The sequence below is a fragment of the Leuciscus leuciscus genome (genome assembly GCF_965113295.1).
Source record: "Leuciscus leuciscus genome assembly, chromosome: 7".
In the NCBI taxonomy this organism is placed as follows: domain Eukaryota; kingdom Metazoa; phylum Chordata; class Actinopteri; order Cypriniformes; family Leuciscidae; genus Leuciscus; species Leuciscus leuciscus.
Window position 1 is genome coordinate 29,093,673 of NC_138731.1, and position 21,876 is coordinate 29,115,548.

At 37.9% G+C, this 21,876-nt stretch overlaps 1 protein-coding gene across 2 annotated transcripts in view; it reads left to right on the top strand.

Moving 5' to 3' along the window:
* The window catches only part of plekhm3 (pleckstrin homology domain containing, family M, member 3), a 40,819-nt gene extending 19,284 nt beyond the window's left edge, over nucleotides 1–21,535 (top strand). The window contains exons 6-8 of one of the 2 annotated variants that reach the window (XR_014207783.1): nucleotides 5,009–5,185; nucleotides 5,898–5,961; nucleotides 15,904–15,919. Coding sequence is in view for 1 of the 2 variants with exons in the window: in XM_082176377.1 (XP_082032503.1) it covers nucleotides 5,898–5,961; nucleotides 15,904–16,061; nucleotides 18,909–19,080 (394 nt within the window). In the remaining variant the exon portion in view is untranslated. Of the gene's footprint in view, nucleotides 1–5,008; nucleotides 5,186–5,897; nucleotides 5,962–15,903; nucleotides 16,062–18,908 lie in introns of those variants that run through there. The other variant, XM_082176377.1, reaches the window with a different exon arrangement.
* The last annotated feature ends 341 nt before the right edge of the window (nucleotides 21,536–21,876 follow it).

Genomic DNA, 21,876 nt, shown 5'->3' on the forward strand with positions numbered 1-21,876 from the left:
GCAGGGATACACACTGAGCTTTTCCTCTCTCTGTTTCCAGATTTGTAAGATAGGACTAGAAGTAAATATATATTGTGGAAAAACTTAAATTGTTTCAAACAGGACATTATCCTATATTTGAATAATAAACACCTACTTGTAATAGCTACCTTTTTCATGACAATAGCATCTTCATTAATCATTTGATGTAGGCTACATTACTGTGATAAATATTTGTAGAGTCTTCCAAGGCACATAAAATAGTGGTTGACTGCTGCTGGTAGCATCTGGTTTGTTACCCTGCAAATGTGTACAGTAGAGAGAGATTCAACGTAATATAGACATGTATTTAGCTAGCATGTAGCACCGACAAAGTGTGAATTTGTAATGCTATTTCAAGGAATGCATTTGGGTTTTTGGGAATAAGCAGATCTTTCGTGGATTTCTAAGGTCCATGTTCAGCAGGAATGTGAAGGAGCTGTGTTTATGCAAAGGTTTCAGCACTAAAAGGCTTGTCTATGTGATGAATGCTTTGTGCTCTTACCAGGGTCAGTGTGGAGACCATGAGATTGCGCTAAGAGGCCTTAAACATTCACACCATAGGAGACGAAAGCATGTACAGCTCTGTGATGAAATATCACACAATGGAAAGCTACCACCAGCGTTTCCCCAACAAATGGCTCAGCTCCTTTTATACTAACAGTTAATCATCAGAAAAAGATAACTGTTTATTGAATTTAGGGTTAAGTGGAAGTTTAGATGTTTCACCCAAAAATCGACTGTACATTTTAAGATCATTTACTGTAGTGTGGTTCTTATGAGCCTGCATCACAATCTTTATTATTATATATTATATATGAAATGCTGAGACATTCTTCAAAATATCTTCTTTTGCGTTCCACAGAAGAAAGTCAAAGAAAGTTTATAACATCACGGTGTGCAAATGATCACCAAAGCTTTATTTTTGTGTGGGAAAAATAGAGGAAACTGCAGTTTATTTCTCCTAGTGCCCATGAAACACATCCTCAGATAGACATAGAGCTCTTGTTGTGGTAAACTAATTTCCATCTTATTCTTTCTTTTCCCTATTGAAATCAAGTATGGCATAACAAAAACGTTCATAAAAAAAACTTCAAATGTTGACTTAATGCTGTTGCTAATGCACTCTTAGCTACATGTTCAGAACGCTGTTTGTTGTTTTGAATCACTGAATTATTGAATGGGCCAGTACCCTTTCCTATGTATTCGCTCCTTTGAACTCCATGGTGACGTAGAAACAGGATGGCCGTTTGAAGTGCAGACGTGAGGGCTCTTGCAAAAGGGAACCTCAGCTTGAACTGAATATCCTCTCCGAGGTTCATCTTCTTGGAGCGGTCCCAGCTGCCCACCGAGCGGTGACTTTATCTGGCCGCTGTGTTTACGGGGTGTAGCAGTGGTGACCCTAGCAGGAGGCAGCGCTAGAGGGCTAGTGTTTATGGCCAGGCTATTAGCAGGCATCAGGCTAATGCTTCGCTTTTCCAAACAGTGTAGGATTGATGAGGGCGGTGGCGCTAAAATATTACCTTAGCCATTCATCGCCCAGCCCGGAGACTCATCAGCGGTTGTGAAGAGGCCCACAAGTGTTTACACTAAGCCATTGAGAGAAGGGGGAGATCTGTCACAGTCCACACCTAATGCACCTCATTGAACTGCAGGGGCATCCACACACACGCTTACTACCTTAGTCTTTACCTTTCAATAGTTCTCCCTCGTGTCTAGGCTTGGGAAATAAGAACCCGTTTTGATTTGCTCTACTATTCAGGGGCACTGCAACACTGCTACTGGATCCACAGTGTGAAACATACAACACAACCACCAGTATAGTCCATTTTCCAAGTGAATGACTATTATGAGCTAGATATTTTGAGTGAACCGTAAGCATACAGTGCAATTGGTATTGTCTGATTCTTGAGAAATTCTTTTTGAAAATCTTTTGAAGTGGATCAAAACCACACAGGACAGCCAGTGTAGTCTAATCGATTCCTGAATGAATGACTCCTATAAACCAGGGCTGCATCCGAAATCGTATACTTCCCTTACTATATAGTAGGCGAAAAACAGTATGAGACAAAATAAGTATTTCGGAATTCACAAGTATCCGGATGACCTACTACTTCCGGCGAGACTCTGAAATGTGCATACGATGAACACTTTATTATCCCATGAGGCCACAGGAGAGGATTTATGAATGACAGTGAAGCGATGCAACTGACACTGGTAGGTCACATGTTAATGACAACATGGCGGATGTAGTACGACTGGATTACATTCATACTACACACACTCCTACTGTATAGAACATACTTTTTTAGCGGTCGTGAAGTAATTACTTATTCAAAATAAGTACCTACTCAAGAGAATATGCGATTTCGGACTCAGCCCAGTTCTTTTTGGTGAATCAATCACATACATGTGTTTTCTAATGTTTTGAAAGAAGTCTCTTATGCTCACCCAGGCTGCATATATATGATCAAAAATTAATTTAAATAATAAACGCATTAATTCTGAAATATTATTACAATTTTAAATGACTATAACTGTAATTATATATTTTAAGCAGCCATTGCTCCAGAGCTCAGTGTCTTTCAGAAATCATTCTAATATGCTGATCTGCTGCTTAAGAAACTTTTCTTATTATTATCAATGTTGAAAACAGGTGTGATGCTTCATATTTAGTGGAAACTGTGATTCATTATTTTTCAGGATTCTTTGAACAGCATTTATAAAAAAATAAATAAATAATTGTAACGATGTAAAAATATAACACTTTTGAACGGCAGTGTAGTGTGTTTTTTTGTTTAGTGCTGTTGTCTAATATGTCTTTTACAAGGCGAATTATTGAATTGTATTAATGCCACCTTTAAAAATTATTTATTTAAAAAAAATTTGTCATATTTCATTTTTCTAACCATTTATTTCTCTAAAGTACTAAAAAAGTTGTTAACGGAACCATTTAAGAACTATAATTTAACTGGAAAAAGTTCCTTTTGTTGTTTTGAACCTTTATCTTTTTATTCCATGGAATGCTGTCTTTCCTCTTGTTTGAATACTTGAATACTAATTCTCTAAATAACAACTACAAGAAGCCTGTTTACTTAAATATGGTGCCCGCTGACTTTTCTTCTTCGTCTACTTTTGACCAATCACAGGTTACTTCATAATCACAGTTTCTCTGCCATTAAAGAGTATCTATCCATAGGTGGTTGAGGGAAAACAGCTAAATCAACATATAGCCTCTTGCTTATAATGTGCTTGCCACCCTCTGATTCCGGTGGCTGGATTTGGTTGTCTTTTGTTTGACAACAAGTCATATATCGTCTGGTTACCAGCACTGCAAACACTTGAATGTATTTACCCTGAGAAATGACAAAAGATTCAGACATGAAGCTCTGCCATGAGCAGAGATGAATTTATGCTGGAGGATATAGAAAGCAGAAAATAGACTGTCACCATGACCAGAGGTAAATGAACACCCAGAGAGACGCAGGGTTCTTTTCAAACACTGTCCTGACTTGAACAAGCTTGACAAAGGCAGGCGAATCAGTGTAACACATCCGCAGGGATTAAGTTAGGATTTCATCTTGTCATACAGAAGATAGCGCATTAGAACATGGAATCTTGTCAATGCAATATCTTTTCTTTGTCAGCCTTCCAAAGATGTTCAGTAATACCACACTTGTTGCACAGATTTGTGGGTATGTAAAGCTTTGAGCTCTGTGGTTTCCAGACCCTTTATTAGGCGCTCATACCTCTCTTAGGCCGCAAATCTGTCAAGAGTGATCTGTAAACACTTCAGTGGAAAATTCTTTATCATCAAAATATAAAAATTCTGCTTTAGGATTCTTCTTGACGATTCCACTTCCTCAATGGTCCCATTATGACTTTTTAGAGGCATTTAGCTGTATGTGTTAATTCACTAAAGAACCAACTCATGCATTTTTCACTTTGTTTTAAATAATAAATAATAAAAAGGTTTATAAGAGTCATTTGTTTGGGAATCAAACATGCTCTATTTGATTTACTAAAAAGAACTGGATCATGATTTTGAGAGTCATTTGTGTTGGAATCAGACTACACTGGTTTTTGCTGGTTGCAGTCAAACTACAATGTTTGTGTGTAACGGAGGCTAGCTAGTAAAGAGCTTTGCAGGTAAAACCTCACTCAAAAGGTGTGTTAGTGGCTGATGCTGTATACTTTGCACTATAGATTTAGCAGTGGTGTTTTCATTTGGTTGCTTTTTTTTAATTAATTTTTTTATGGATCTCGTTTACCAACCCTACTCATCGTGCATCATTCTTTTTCATTAAGGAGTTTAAAGAACATCTACAAATACTCTGACCCGTCTGAGAACAGTACAACATGGCCAAAAAGACAGCACAATTAAACTCTCTCTCTTTAAGGTTTTAATGCAGATATTTCTTAAACCTAAGACAACGCGTTCACAACTCTTGATAAAGTATCGGTTTTGACGTGCCATACATCAAACCCTAAACAAAGCTGCTGTCATCAGCTCTATTTGTACTAATGACACCTGCTGCAACTCTTGTCTGTTGACCCTTGAGCCTTCCATAAACAACTGAAAAGAGATTTCATCCTCAGCTTAGTAAACATCCCACCCCCTGCCTCCATGCCTCAGTTTAGACTAAGATTAGTGCTGTAATGATTGCTTGGCCTAATGAGGTCTGAGGGATGAGCCTGTGAATAGGGCTGTCTGGAGTACCGCCATGCTTCTCTTCAGCCAGCAATGAGATTATGGCAGTGAATGAAAAGATGGAGGTTCACCACAATCCCTAAAGCTGAAGACTGAGATGTCCAGCGAGTCTCAAAACACGCGTGCATTTGTGCAACATAGGCGATTTTTAGATCATGTGCGACTCTACATAATATAATAGCTAAATTCACTCCTAAATGCCCCATTATAGCTCAAAACTACCCAGCATGCTTTCCTCCCATGCCTTAATGCCATAAATTCCCTCTCTCCTGTCTCTAGCTGTGTTTGTGGTCTGCAAGGCTGTCTCTAATTCCCAACATCTGCCTGACGGGCTGCTAATGACGGAACCAAGCCACTGAGGAAGCGGAGTGGAGGAACTATTAGTGGGCAGGAGTAAAGATGCACCGGTTTCCAGTGCCAAACTACCTAATAGATCCAATTTTCCAGCCTTTTGTGGTAAAAAAAAAAGACAGCAGTAGTCTGCTATAGTGTGGCTACACCAATAGCTTTGTGTCTGAATGAATTGTTTTATGCATCTCCAATGAGGAACATTAACATTTCATTAGACTGAATCGCCTGTTCTGCTGGGTCAGTTGTCAGTGGTTGTTATTGACTGACTAGTTAGTAAAAGATGGGATCAATAACAGTTTTTCATTTCATTTTCTTCTCGCAACCGCACATCGGGTTTTTTTTTCTCTCCGCCTCATAGTGTGCCTGTTGCTTTTCCCTTCCCCTCTTTTCTGGATAATTCTGTGGGCCCTTGAGTTTGTAATGTGAGCAGGCGTGGGTGAATGAGAGAGGGAAAGAGCGAGTGTTGGCTCATGGGAGGAGAGAGGTGAAGAGGGCCATAATAGCCAGCCAGATGGAGAGAGAGAGACTGAGCCGCCCCACTTCACCCATAATAAGGGATAGTGCTTTTTAAATGCCTATTTTACAGCCTTTTTCTAATTCAATTGAATTAACCCCTATTTCCAAGCAATTTAGACCCATGTTGTCATGGATACAGAGGCGGAAAGGCGGGAAACTAGCGTTCCCCCTGAAATAGATTTGTGTGTAAGCTATTGCAGTTATTTTTCTACAGATATGTTCAGGCTCAGTTATGACTTGAGGTAATGTTTATATGCTTTTTATGCTATTTCATGTTATTTTTCTTGTTTTTTTTCTGCAGGATCTTTCCAAGAGAATACCTGTTACAGCACGTGCACCTCTACTCATTGGCAGACCTGCAGCAGGTGAGTTTCTTCCCTGTCTTAACCATTCCTTTTTTCTCTCTCTTTATACATATACAGGCTGACACAGGATCATTTTCAGTATTGTTTTGTAATCTACGAAATAATCTATGAAGTTTCACTGAATACTGTAAAATGTGCAGATGTGTAGAATCTTAAAAGATTTTGAACTCTGTCAACACACAACAATTGCTCCAAAAAGTATTTGGGCACAGTTCAAATTGAATATTATTGCACTAGAAAATATCGATCCTAATGGAAATGAATTGCCAACCAAAATATGTCAGGTGTTTTCTCAGGGCTAATTCACTTCTCTGGGCCTTTTATTTACAGACTCAACTGGTGTATAGGTTTTTGTGTATGTATGAAGTCAATTCTCAGTATTGTAACCACATATATTCATCACTGTTACTATGAATATGATCCAGAAACAATACTTTTTCTCTTTGTTTTGAACAGTGCAGACTGTCGTAAATGTTTTATTTATTTTTTCATTCTGCAAGGATGCATTACAGTGACCAAAAGTGATCGTAAAGACGTTACAAAATATTTATTTTTCAGATAAATTATACATTTATTACGGTTTCCACAAAAATACGAAGCAGCATGACTGAAAAATAAATATTTCAGTTTTATTTTTTTTTTTAAACACAATTTCTGAAACGGAAATATTTCTTGAACAACAAATCAGCATATTAGAATGATTTCTAAAGGGTCATGTGACACTAAATATTGGAGTAATGACTGCTGAAAATACAGCTCTGCCATCACAGGAATAAATTACATTTTAAAATATGTTTAAATAGAAAACATACATAAATGCAGCCTTGGTGAGCAAAAGAGAACTTTCAAAAAAAAAATTTTTGTATTACGGTACAAAGTATTGACAAACATTTGCATAGAATGTTTTTTTTAAATGAATTATTTCTTGAACATAAATGCCACTTGGTTTGATATTTTGTGTCAAACCAATGCAATGACATTCATACATGTTTAAAAAGAGTGGCTAAAATCATAAGTATGTATGTAGGTGACTATATGTACTCATATCTCCTCGTACGATCCTGATAAAAGACTTCATCGCTTTCACAGACACACACCTGTAGCACCCATCATCACCATGCAGCGTGTGTCTGGTCATTGTCTTCTGGCAGTGGATGTTGAGAGGCTGTGAGAGTGAGGGTGTTTTTCACACCCTTCCCTCGCAACCCTGACATTCAGAGAGTTACTGTAGATCTATGTGCAGCTCAGTGTCGCTGACACATTAACCTTCTGCTCTTCACTAAGTGTTTTCAATGGCTCATATTTGTATGGCTTGCAAATAATTCGCTCTTGTTTTTTGGGTTTGTGTCATCAACTTTTTTCTCTTTGTTCTTGCATATTAGATAAAAAACTGAATTGAAGTGAAACTAAGAAATGTACACGTTTTTGTACGTTAATTGAAATCAAGCCTCAAAACATCATAATGTACAGGTTACTGTTTCACTTGGAAAAAGTTTCCCATTTAGTCCATTGTTGTTAATTAAACAATTGTTGTTTGCAAACAGTGTTCTCATCTCCCCTCTTTTTCTCTCTCCTTCCCTCAATCTGCACACCCTACCCCCGCCCCCCATACCCCACACCCCTGCCACCGTGCCTGAATTTTTTTTTTCACTCTTCTGTTTCTTAGGAATGACCCCTGCTCTTATTTTTCTGTTGCTCTCAGAACATCTATTCTTCTGTCCCACATCCCCTCTCCCTTCTTTCTCCTGGTGGGAGGCTGGAGTCCCTCTCCACCCTATGTTCCCCCCACCCAGCCTACTAATTACTGTCATTCAGAAGCAACAGGCAGAAAAACAAAGCGTGACAGTCCTGCCTCTGCTTCCATTCCATTCTATTGTTCCCCAATATCCCATTGCCTTACACTGCCTCTCTAGCTTTTTATTGTAAGTTTATTTGTCTTTTACATTCAACATGTCAATTAGATATAAATTATTATTAGATATAAATGTATATTACATATAAATTATTTATTCATTTATAGTAAATTAATTATTTACTTATATTATGAGTTTTAATTCATTTATTTTTTACTTATTTTAATTTTTGCCACAAAACAAAACTGTATAGTTGATTTTTAAATGTATCTTTAAAGGTGCTGTATGTATTTTTTCTACTAAAACAAATCCTTTTTTTATTGCCTGTGTGTTGTAATCTCACATTAAAATGATCCACTTTGCGGGTTTTGCTATTACCTCTGAAAGCAAGTATTCTTATTTTTATGTGAAGATGCCGAGTCGGATTTACCGCGAAATACAGTGACGTCACCTGCATGCTCGCCCCCGAGCCTCTCGTCTAGTCTAGCCTACTGACTTTGCACTCAACAGCGACGACACTGCAACTTATGACATGGACTTATAACTTATGCAACTTATGACATGTCTGATAACACTAAGAAACGACCTGCTCCCAGCAAAACACAGACTCCAACACAAACTCCACATATTGATCAAAAACTGAAGCTCGTAAGGCCAGACGTGAATCGGATGAGTTTCGGGTGAAAAAACACAGATCAACATCGGCAGGGCATTTGAATCATGGAGAAACCTTATCTACAAACGAGTGTACATTTCCTGAAGAAAATGTGAAGTGGTGCTCGCAGTGGCAAAATTCGGCACGGTTGATAGGGTTCCATACTTATCATGGTACGAGCATGGAGCATTAGTTCAGCGTCAAGCTGATAAAATTAGCCTATTATTGTAACGTTGCAGTGGGAGTTTACCTGAGTTTCCAGCATGTTGTGGGATGCTTTCTCCGGTGTGTTGCGTTTCAGTCTGGCCGGTACCCACAGTGCTCGCTCATAAATTCGAGCACGCACGCGCAAGAGCACGCGCTTGTAAACTTATTGGTTGCAATCTGAAACATCACCGCTAGAGGCCGCTGAAAACTACATACAGCTCCTTTAAACCCCTAACCCTAAAGCCTCTTTTACACAGAGATTCCTGAAAAAACAGTGATTAATGTGTCCTGGGGTTGTTTGGTTTTTTTTTGTTGTTTTTTTTTGGTTCTTTCACACTGCCTGTGATTTTCTGGAATCTGTGTGTGCGTTCACACACATCCCGTAAAGATCCCGTAAAGACAAGTGACATCAGGATGTGACCTATAATGTCTCCCCACTGTCTGAGATTTCTTTCTTGAGAAACCACACTCGTGCATCAAAAACTAGCGCTTCGCGTACCGTTCCACTAAGTTGGCAAATTATCTAAGCTTCACACCCCATACGGCATTGGTCCTGCTTTTTGTTCACACAGGGCGCGTTCCGGGACTGATCCCATCAATGTTACTAGATCCCCATCCCAGGATCAATCTCGGGATGTGTTTGCGTTCACACAGAAGGCACTCTAGCAATTGTATGGAAATTTTCTGGGATCAATGCTCTCTGTGAAAGGGGCTTAAGTAAGACCAATTGTAGTAGTAATGCTTACCATAGTCTTTCTTTCTCTTTTTCTCTGCCTGTTTGTGTCACAGTAATATTGCTCAGTATTGGGGCTGTGGGTCTTATAAAAGTACCTAAAAATTGGCTTCTCTTTAAAAATTCAGAATATTGTTTTGCTATTGTGAACCCAGTTTTCTTTGTTACACCAATTTGGCTCATACTTGCATCTTTGAAGTGAAACGGCACAGTTGTCCGTGGTTCTTAAATACTCTCTGCACTGTCAGTACTTTGTCCCCCTTCTTGTGTACTTTTTATTCATCACATTCAGCACAAGACCTTTATACTCTCTCCCCCACTGCCTGTGTAAGGCCCAAATTCGAGGCATTTCCCATTCACGTCACATTACTTTCTCTTTCAGCTTCTTAATTGGCTTACCTTATTAAGGAGCCATTTTCTTTTAGTGTTTCTACTTAGTGCCGGTTCCTCCGCGGCTCTGGAATGCTCGCCCTCCGTGTTGAGGTCACTCAATGCTGATCTCCAGCAAGACTCCAAACACACTATAGACCAAATCCGAATGCTCTCCTCATTTATTCGAACAATTAGCACTAATTTTTTGGCAATCTTTTTTTAAAAACATGACCCCCTTTACCATATTCGTTTGCGTTAAACTTGCCCATAAGCCAGCTTTGTTTGGCCACTGCTTGTTTGATATCTTCACTGGAAGTGTATGGAAAGTTTACCAAGTGCACCAAGATGGACACAAGTAGAGTGCTATATAAATGCTAATTGTATTGTATGCGTTGTACCGAAGGCAACAGCATTCGTCTTGCCAACATTCTGCAACAATATGCACTTAATTGAGCTCAAGCGATAACATTCAGGTCCTCAGAAGTTACATATCTGAATCGAGTGGTTTTTTCTCATCAAGAGAAACATCAACTTTCGTAAAACCATCTTGCTTCTAGGATGCCTAAATCACACCTGGGGCCTACACCATGAAGCTGGTTCAGGTGGCTAGCCAAGTATGTTTCAGTTTAGTTTGCGCACACCCTGGGTTTTAGGCACTATGAAAGTGGTTTGGCTTTTAGCTGTGTTCATCGCCATAGTAACTTACGCTCCACGGCTAACCTGGTCCGGGACAGGTTATGCTCCAGGTAAGAGGTTGCAAACCGGAACAATCAGGTGTGAGCAAAGGATAAAGTCACTCCACCTGTTTCTACTGTACACTACATAGCAAATGATTTTTAAAGACAAAATTGTCTTGCTTTTAGTATATATTATTTATGTAATTATTATACCCTTAATCGATCACAGAGTTTAAATGAATAAATATATAAAGGTAATATAAATGCGCTTTAGAATCAATAGATAAAGCTAAACAATGACTACATTTGAGCTTAAATGTTCAATTCTCAATACCTTTATCAACTGTATAAACTAACTTCACAACTTTTACTTGCACTGATATAGCAAGACTTTTTCTTTTAGTTGTCCTCTTTCATAGACAGCTATTTTCTTGCTGTGTGAATTTGTATAAATTCTTAATATTTTTTTTAATCTCGTAATATTCTGCAGAAGAGAGAAGTGAATCGCGCTGCTTCTCTCGCGAGAAATGAATCGCATTTTCACTCTTTCTCAGCATGTGATTGGCTGTTCTCTACTGATGTCACACCTAAACTCAGGATCAAAGCCTGAGTTGACAGAGAAAGTTGATGATCAGCATCATGGTACCAACTAAGCCTGGTTGGATTAGTTTGGTTTTCTCAACTCGAAACTAATCCTGCAACCCTGAGTTTGTTCAACTACCATCATGGTACAGGCCCCAGGTCTGTTATGACCATTTACTGTCCATGGTCCACAAATATGATGGATCTTCACGCTGTTTCTCTCATGCCCATCTCACGCGGCTGTACCCTGGCTGGCCGGCTCTCTCTCACTTCCTCACACACGCCAGTTGTAATCCTGTTTTGCGAGGCCCTGGCAGGGAGGGTGTTATCCAAACAGAGCTCACACTTTCTTTATCTGTCTAATCTGGGCCCTTTCTCTGCCGTTTAATGGAGCGGGCGAGGACATTAGGGCCAGGGCTGAGGAGGGGATGAAGAAGTAGGCGCTAAACTGTGGTTTTAGGGGATTAAGCAACTGACAACAAAGCACATGCAAGACAGGAGCAAAAGGTGGGGGATTTGGGGGGAGCTGATTTGGCAGACGTCACCCATGCCCCCCGAAATAGCCACAAAGATGCTGGTTTTAGTGAGTCGCCCAACTTTAATGCATGTTTAGCATTTTTATAGGGTTTTTCTTCAGCATTCTTCAGAGTTAAACAATGACTTTAAAATGAACATGAATTTCAGAATATCTTATTTCAGTTTCTCCCTTTTGCTTGAACTGCAAGTTTGTTTAAAACCTGATGATCATGTTCTCCAGCCTTATTTGAGATGATCCAATGTGCATATTGTGCTTCAATAGATAAACATCTGACCATCTGTACAAAGATTTTACATAAAAAATGTCTCAAATTTGAATAGTGACTAATATTTCTAAGTGACTAATATAAACAAATTTTTTGTCATGTTTATTTTGAGGATTAAATTGTATTATTTTACGTGTATACTTTTTCACCGTTCAAAAATGTGGGGTCTGTAAGAGGTTTTTTTTATGATTTAGAAGTCTCTTATGCAAGGTTGCATTAACTTGATCAAAAGCACATTAGTAAATTAGTTAAATATGATTATTTAAAATAACTGTTTTCTATTGTAATATATTTTTAAATGTAATTTATTCCTGTGATGGCAAAGCTGAATTTTCAGCATCATTACTCCAGTCTTCAGTGTCAAATTATGCTTCACAAATCCTGCTAATATGCTGATTGCTGCTCAAGAGACATTTCTTATTATTATCAATGTTGAAAACAGTTGTGTTGTTTGTGGAAACAATGATTAAAAAAAAAAAATTCAGGATTTGTTGATGAATAGAACATTTAAAGTAACAAGAATAAAAAATAAACATTTAAACAGAAATATTTGCAACATTATAAATGTCTTTAATGTCAATTTTGATCCATTTAATGTGTAGTGTATATTACGTATAATAAGTGTATTATTAACGTATATTTAAGAAAATTAATATACATTTATATTTATGAATGTGTTTTAATGTATAGTAATATTTTAGGTAACATTTATCCTTATTACTATTTAACTGAGCCCTTGAGGGTGATTTAATGCAACTCATTTTAAATCAGTTGATCTTGTCTAGCTGTTGATGCATAAATTCACACTTTCACTTCTTTGTCCGTAACTCTTCTTAACAGCCCTCTTGCTCTTCACAGTCCCTCCCCATTAAGTCTGGCGTACTCGCTGTTTCGCTCACCTTGCCTGCTAAATTATTGAAATGCTTAATTACTCCCTCTGCCAACATTGATCAAGGGGAGTATACATCATCTTTACCAAAGGACGGCAAGTGTGCTCACCACACCGCTTTGATTGGTGGCTTGCAGCGTTTCCTTAATGCCTTGCTATATTACTCCACCACATGGGAAAAGGCAGGGTATTGGGCTTCTGTCAGAGAAAAACAGGAGTGCCTGACTCTGAACTGAAAGCTACTTGATGGATGGATGGTTAAGGGCTCTCCTGGTGCCTGTACTGAGAAAGGCTGCCAACAGCTTCACCTTTATGTTCATTGGGCATTGACAATGACTACTTTATTGCATGTGGGTCTTTCTGCCTAGTGTCTTTTTGACTTGGGCAGTGCTTTGGTGGAATGTGAAGAATTCTTTCTAATAGTGAATTATGAAATGTTGAAAAGGGATCAAATGTAATGAAAATATTCTTGGAGTGTATAAGTCTGGTGCTGTTGAGTCATTTTTTACCAGAATTTTTTGGCACTTTGGTAATTTTTTGGTAAAGGTTTTGGCACTTCTTGTGTGTCACACTTGTATTGTTCGGAGTAAAAAATGACAGCATTGGAAATGAATGGGAGACAAATTTCATTTATTGGAAACGTTTGGTACTGCGCACAAACAAATTCTTACTGAAAGCTACTTTTTTTTAGTTATCAACCTCAAATTTGGAACACAGCTTGTTTAGATTAATGGCCTTGATTTTCTCACAGTTTTAGAGTAAAATGTGTTTTGGAAAATATATATTTTGTATAAAAAAATTGAAATGATATTTTTGTGCATTTTCATAACAATAAATGTAAAACTTTTTTTTTTCCAATAATCTGCCAAGTGTTTTTAAAAAGAGTCCAAACTTAAGTCTGTGCTCCAAAGCATTCAAGATTGATGGCAGTTTAAGTTGGAAATTTAACTTTCAGGTCCATGTTAAAAAAAAGTGAATAAATGGATTATATAACTACTGCATAAATATAATTTAATACCATAAAATGCCCCAACATACAAACTATTAAATAAAAAACATTATCTAATTAAAATATAGTACAATCATTTCATTGGAATAAAAAATTCTGTCATTTTTGACCGACACTGACACAGAGGGTTATACCCATATTTGTATTGTAGATTTTATTATTTTTCTTTATTTTGTTAAGCACCTAAAAGCTACTTATGTAAAGTATAAGCTAATTGTAGGCGCTATATAAAATTGATGATGATGATAATTATTATTACATTTTGAGAGCACGGTAGGGTTTGGCGTTAAAAAGCCTTTTGACTATTTAATATAATCTAAAAATGTTATTTAATATAATTTAAAAATATTTATATACTATATTATAAATGTACATCTACATTATGTTTGCTTTGAAATGGCTTAAAAGGGTTACTTTTGTCTTTCAGTTAGAGGAACCATCTGCAACAATGGTCAACAAAATTATTTCCAAGTAGATTTTAAATGCTTCTTTGTTGCTTAATCTTATATCACCGGAAAAATCATAAAGTATTCGATATATATCGCTCAGTCTTGGAGCACAATACACATTACCCAGTTCATTCCCATGGACATTAATACACTAATGTAAGAAATGTAGAAATTTTGGTGTACAACCTTCCAATAAACCCTGTAGCTCAAACATTAGAGAACTGCACTAGAAATACAAAAGTCATGGGATTCCAAGGGGAGGCAAGAACTGATAAAACATGTTCCTTGAATCCCACCTAAGTCGCTTTGGATACAAGCGTCTGCCCAGTGCATAAATGTAAACCATACAAACCATGTTTTAAGTAACAAAACACATCATCTGGCAACTTTGGCGATGGCTGTAGAGTCTAGGTTTGCTGTTCCCACACAAACCTTCCCCTTTTCAACCCATTCTCCCTGCTCACATATGTGTGTGCGTGTCTTTCGTGGGAGACTTCGGTGGTCCTCCTTTTATTCTTTCTTTTCCCTCGAGCCTTCCCGTCCCACCCTCCCCAGCTCTCCTGCTCCACTGTCCCCTCTTCTCCTCCTCCATCCTTGTGGAAGGGCTGAAGAATGCTGGCAGGCCCTTTAATTGGTGTGCTGCAGTGCTGCCAGGTGTAGCCACTTGTCTCTGCCCCCTTGGTGAATATGCACTGGAGGTCTAGGCCCCTTCCCCTGTCTCATTCAACATCCCACAATACACCTTCTTCAGCGCCCCGCTTTCAAAGACCAGGCCGATTTTTAACTACTCTGGCCGATAAATGGCATTCACATATTATTTTTTGCAAACAGTCTCCCAAAAGGAATTACCCCACCCTCGATCCGTAGCCAACCCCCCACTCTCTAAGCATTCATTAGTTTTCATGTGGATTCCTGATGTGATGTCTTTTTTTTCTTCTTACATTTTTTTTTTTTGTACTTGGCTCCCATTGTATCTTGTTCTTAAGTGTTTGTCCAGTCGCTAAAAATCTCAGATAGACCTCTAACTGTTAACAGGATGATTACTGTAATTTTCAAGATTCAGTCTTGTAAGGGTGAGCGACATACTGGTAGAGTATGGCAAAATGTGTTATTTAACAACTGGTAGATTTTAGACTATTGCACCTACTGCGGTTACGCTCGTATGAGGTTGCAGCGCTGTGCTGTCACAAAAGTATATCATTTGCATGCGTTTTAAAGCCTTGCCAGTTTAAACGTTCAAGCAATTGTAAACCATGCAACCACACTAAGATGCTAAAGAAACTCAATTCGGTACTTGCTTGCTTCTGATTTCTGTTTCTGTGAGCACACATCCGAAACGCACACAAACCTTTACATCCTACATTTCTGTAGTGTTTCTTCTGTTAGATAGACCTACCTGAAAAACATAAAGCACTCTTTATTTCGTTTGTATCTTTGTACTGTTGCATTTATTTGTCCTATTTGCTTGTAATTAGTTCCTTATTTTATTGCTAACAATTTTGCTGCGAAATTGGTGTTGAGAATTGTGAAATTTGATTGGAATCTAAACTTTTGGTATCGTAATAACCTTATTTCCAGCAAAAATAACTATATTGTGATATATCTTGTTAAAGTGAAATAAAATGACTCCTATTGTGACAATCATATCGCCCACCCCTCAGTTATGGAATGCTTACAGTTTCCACTTTTGTAATGTCTTTCTCTTTTCTGCAGGTCATAGATGGAAAGCTCGCTCCCTTCCTCTCTAAGGTGATCAAGTTTGCCAGCTCTCATGTCTACAGCTGTAGTCTGTGCCGGGAGAAGGGCTTCATCTGTGAGCTTTGTCAAAACGGTCAGGTCATCTATCCCTTCCAGGAGAATTCCACCAGAAGGTGAGACATGTAGCCGCTGTTTCACCTCTAAATGTCTCATGACGTTTGAGCTCTGTGAAATCAAAGATGCTACATACAGTGGCCTGAAAAAACAAAAGTAGCTTAACTTTTCAGCCATTGTTGCAATTACGTTTCACTAACTAGACTCAGTGGAACCACAGGTGTGGTTTATATAAGTGCCAGTTGTCTGTCAAATGGTCCGCAGCTCATTGCTGATGATTGTCCAGCCTCTGTGTCATGTTAGTCACACCCAGCGGGTGGTGGATTGAGGTGTGATGATGCAGTGATAGTACACCCTTTGTAAGGGGACAGTTAATCCTTCGAGCATCTCAGCTTTTTTTCAGCAGGCTGTGTGTTGGCCGCTTATGGCCTGCAGCTGATAAACCGCTCTCTGGTCTTCATACCACCAGTGTGACTAGAATCTTTCGGACTCTCCAGCGAAGTGGAGTGCAGTTCCCAGAACAGATGCTGCTATTTAAACATAGCTCCTCACACGGCAACACTGATAAAGCCTCAATGACTATCGGTTAGGGGTGTGTTACAATGAATTAGATAAGGTTAATGCAGTTACATTTATTTAAAATAGTTCAAATATTTTTCCCCATTTCATATTTAAACTTTCGATATTTCATTTTGTTCTGTGTGATTTTCTGTAGACTATTCTGACCAGTCTACAGAATATCAGACAGAACAGAATGAAATTTCGAGTTTGTATGGAGAGAGACCTTACATTTATTTATTTGTGTATATTTAAATATATATAAAAATAAATTATATATTTTTCTTGCTCAATATGTGAATACATTTTTGTTTCTTTTAATATTTACATATTTTAAAAGTATATAAATTGTTTTAATAAATTGTGTGTGTATATGTGTATATATATATATATATATATATATATATATATATATATATATATGCTTTTTTTAAATACATATCAAATTAAGAATATTACAAATATATTCATTCAGAGATTCATTGCATTTAATTATAAATCGTTTTACAGCCTTACTATTGGTACATGTTGATTCACTGATAGACCCAGTCGCATCTGTCCATGATTGATTGAGCATGTCTGTTAGTACAGCTGGATCCAGGTGTGCACTAACTGCTTCACTGCATGACCTGTTTAGTTTATCCAGAATTTCATGGGTGTGTTTGTATGCACTTCATGTTGTATCTGTAACAGTACATGCTCAATAGGCCACTACTGTGCAGTCATAAGAGCAGAAGGTGTTTCCACGCCCCACTGTAAATCCATAAATTCCACAAACCACCACCACACCTCTCTGATGAGCAAGTACACCACAGCCCTTATGGCTTTTGGATCCTTACTGTTGGAAAGAATTATTTATTTATAGAGGCCGATTTAAAATAGACATCCTGTCAGCTAGTATTATCTTGTTAGCATGCTTTAGGTTTTATTTATGTTGGGCATGCTTCAGATTGCAATACTTTTTCATTTCTGGGGGTCTGTTTACTAATAGTTCTATATAAAGAGAGGAAATCATATTAGATCAAGAAGAATGCCTTTCTAAAACTCTAATAAGAACAAGGCCTTTTTATGCTTTTGTGCAAAGCAGACCGTTTTCAGGAACGGACCACCAGTAGTACTTCTGGTTAGTATTGCACAACCTCTTTGCCAACAGTGATCTTGGTTTAAGTCTTGGCTTGGCAGCCCAAAAACTTTAACCACTGGGCTACTACCGCCCATGATGGTGCACAGAGAGAAGTCGCTTCTCTTTAGAGGAATGAGGAGCCCTTGAGCTCCTAATTGTTCTAGTAAAGGAAGTAGTAGTTTTATATAGATTGGGACTAACCTTTTTAGCCTGCATAAAAGAAGATATTTAAAAGGACATGTACTATATGTTTACACACACACACACACACACACACACACACACACACACACACACACACACACACACACACACACACACACACACACACACACACACACACACGTGTATATATATACACATGTATATACACACTTATATATATATATTAGTCAACATTTGATAAAAAAAGTTCATCAAACAAGAACGGGTATTGTTCAAAATCCATGTATAACTTTGATGAAAGGTTTTGATCCACTTAAAATGTTGAATATATATTGTCAGATGAAACAAAAACATTAGCTTTTTTGGCAGCAAACACTTAAGATGGGTTTGGTGCACACAGGGATAAAAAAAGTACCCCGTGTGTAAAATGAAATACTCTGCTGTATCTTTAATGCTGTGGGCCTAATTTTCTGCCTGAGGTCCTGAACATTTTGTTCAGATACATGGCATCACGGATTCGATTAAATACCAACAGATAAAAAATCTAAACCTGACAGCATGTGCTAGAAATCTTATAACGGAGAACAGGATGGAGAGATTCTGTATGGAGGAATGGTCTCTGATCTCTTGTCAGGTGTTCTCCAAACTCATCAGGCATTATAGGAGAAGACTCAGAGCTGTTATCTTGGGAAAAAGAGGTTGCAAAAAGTATTTAATAAAAGGGGGCAAACAATTGTTCCCAACGTGTTTTGGAGAAAAACATTTATTTCATAATGTGATTTTCCCCCCACTTTCAATTATTTTACTTCAATGAAAGGTTCGATTTTTGCACATTTTTAAAATAAAATATCAAAAGGATTAAAAATGCAGATTTATTTTTTACAGCCATATTTGATCATATTTACCAAGGGGGCAAACACTTTTTCACACCACTATATATATATATATATATATATATATATATATATATATATATATATATATATATATAAGACAGAACTGTTTTGACTATCAATGGATGTTTGGATCAACCATCAGCGTTCTCCTGTTTTGACTGCAGATGCGATGGCTGCGGAGCCGTCTTCCACGCCGAGTGTCGGATGCGAGCCCAGCCGTGCCCGCGATGCGTACGCAGAGAACTGCACAAGAAGCCGGCGTCATTCTGGAGGAGGCACGGCCCTCACGACAGCCCTGATGACCAAGTCCTAGACTGCTTCGAGCTGGACACCTGAACACACTGCTCTAATGAAGTCCGAGTGCTGCTGTATCCAAGAAGCACAAGATACTGTGGTCCTTCGGTGGAAGTGCTCCCTGAAAACCGAGAAACAGAGGAGTTTTTGTTTTTTTTACATTCTCCCTCACCTGAGAGAGATGGGCACAGAGACAATAATTCAGCTCCCGAAGAGCAGAGGCTTCATAATGATACCAATTTACCCTTCCCTTTCATCTACCAAATGACAGCCAGGGCCAACCGACAAATACAGGCAAAGTACACTCACACACTTGCACATAAACACTCTCACTGACTGATGTAAAATAATGCACTTTTTTTGGCAGACTCACAATCCAAGAGTGATGATTCAAACCAATTTCAGGACACAAATAGAGCTTCTAATCCATTAATGGTTTGGTGAAAATGAGCGCTGCAAGATGGCTGTCTGGCCGCTCCATTCGGTTTCCCTCCACGCTGTAGTTAACCTACGATGCCGAAGAACCTTGATCTAGAACATGAAGATAAACTTCCTTAGAACAAAAAATATCTTTTTTTATGTTTTTAACATGATTTAATTATTGCATTTTCACATTTGCAATTTGTTCAATGTTTTTTTTATAAGTTCATTGCACTTTCAGTCACAGTATGTTTGCATACCAGTTTTCATTTTAAATCCGTTATGCTTTGAGCTTTGTGGACTGAAGGTTTGAGTTGTGTAATATGAGCTAGGACTTCTGTCTTGTCCCGTCCAGCTGAAGTTTAAAACGTTCGACTGTTTATCAACACTCAATGGCACTGCCTATAAGCAGCCGAACCACGTTGTTCTTGCTAACCGCCTGGTCTATGATTACAAACTACCCTTGGCCACCAAGCCCCAAAATTACAGTCTAGAGTTCCAGGGCTTTGTTTAGCATTCATACGTCTATTTAACAAGAAACGTAAAGCAAACCCGAAATTCTTCGACCAGACCTGTTCTTCTGTAGTTCGACAATATGTGGACGATACAAAAAAATTACCTTTTGACAACCCCTTTTGTCAGACGACCCCTGCTGTAAATTTAGCGAGCTTACTGACATTTTAGAATATTCCCTTGAATTCTGAGAATCACAATTAAACCTATTTTTCTCATTAATTTTTTTTATTTCTTCAGTTTTCTTTTCTTCTGTAAGCATACAGTAGGAGAAAAGAACAGTGTCTCTCTTCCTGGACACCTCACCAGCAAACAAAGCGTTAGATATAGATCACATTCAGCTTTACTGATAGAAACGCATTAGAACTACCTACTAATTCAAAAGTCGGCTACAAGTTACTGGTTATACTGGATGTCAAATATTCGAACTGATGCTGTACACATGATGTTTGAAACTACGACAAACCATCTTAAGTTTATTACTGGCCAACAATTGACATTACTTGAACTCTTTCAGATGGGTATAGGTCAACTTGCATATCATTTGCTACCATGTTACATTTTGTTTGTGAGAAAATGTGTTTAAGTTTTTGAGCTTATGAGCTTGTTTTGCACCAAGAAGTTTACTTCTAAATGAGATTCAGTCTTAGTTTACGTGTGGTTTGTGTCTGATAGAATGATGTAAAATGGTGGATGGATGATTGTGTTAGAACATTTGGTTGTATTTATTGAATCTGTGTTTGTTTGCCTGCCTTAAATTGAAAGCCAACGCATTGGCCTGTTGATGTTCTTCAATTAGCAAGCTATAATCAAATAATGTTTCAGTATTTAATCTAATCAGAATATCAGGCTATAGAATATATCGTAATATAATCACTTAATCATTTTGGTATTTGAAGGCGAAGACCTTTACTTATCTTACTAAAAAAAAGGAATCTTCCCAAAATCTGGCAGTCTCTTGTTTTCCCATCAGAGATCTTGTCATTACACCATTTTAAACTTGAACTGAGCGAAATGCACCATGTTTTACATGTTACTGTAAGATGGAATGATTTAAAATCTGTTCGCTTTGAAAGTTTGATGTATTATGTTACATTGCATTATTCGTACTGTTCTTTAAAATCAGGGATTCTTAACACAATAAATAATGGGACAAACAAAAAGGGAACTCAGTGGATGTACTTGGTGAATATCTTTTGTTCCTTCAGTACACCAAAATGGTCTTTTATTTTCATGTTTGTTGAAGGTGTAATGGAATTTTTTTTTCTGCTGTCATCTTGTTCTCAGTTGTATATTTACATGTCAGTTTTGTTTCAGACATATTTATTGTATTTATATACTTAACTGCAATTTCTGTATCATTTTCTGGATTTTCCCTGTGCTTTCTTGTACTCTGTAAACTCTCCGTTACAGACAACCTCTTGCAACTACAAATATTTGTGTTTCAGAACTGGTGCGGGTTCCTTCCAGTTTTCCTCTTCTTTTCTTTGCCTTTTTTTTTCTTTTCTTTCTTTTTTTTTTTTTTTTTACCACTGTTGCCAATAAAGAAAATTACTTAACAACACATTGTGCTCTTTTTATGCTCCAACACTAATGGCATCATCTAAATTGACTTTTTAGGATTTTGCTAAGTATTTTCGATTCCGCACGGATTATTTTCCTGGTCAGAATCCAAGGCAGCAGTGGAACAAATGCATCATGGCCGTGGCTGTGGTTGTGGTGTTCCCTTTTGGGTCCTGGTGCACCGAAGTGGGTCCAAGCAGTGAATCACGAGCTAATCCCAAATTAAAAGCCACATGCTTGTATCTGGTTCTGTTTGGAGTTGTACCAACAACCACTGGACCTGTTAGAGACCACAGCATGAGGCTTCTAATTTTTTGCATAGTGGTACTGACGTATAAACAT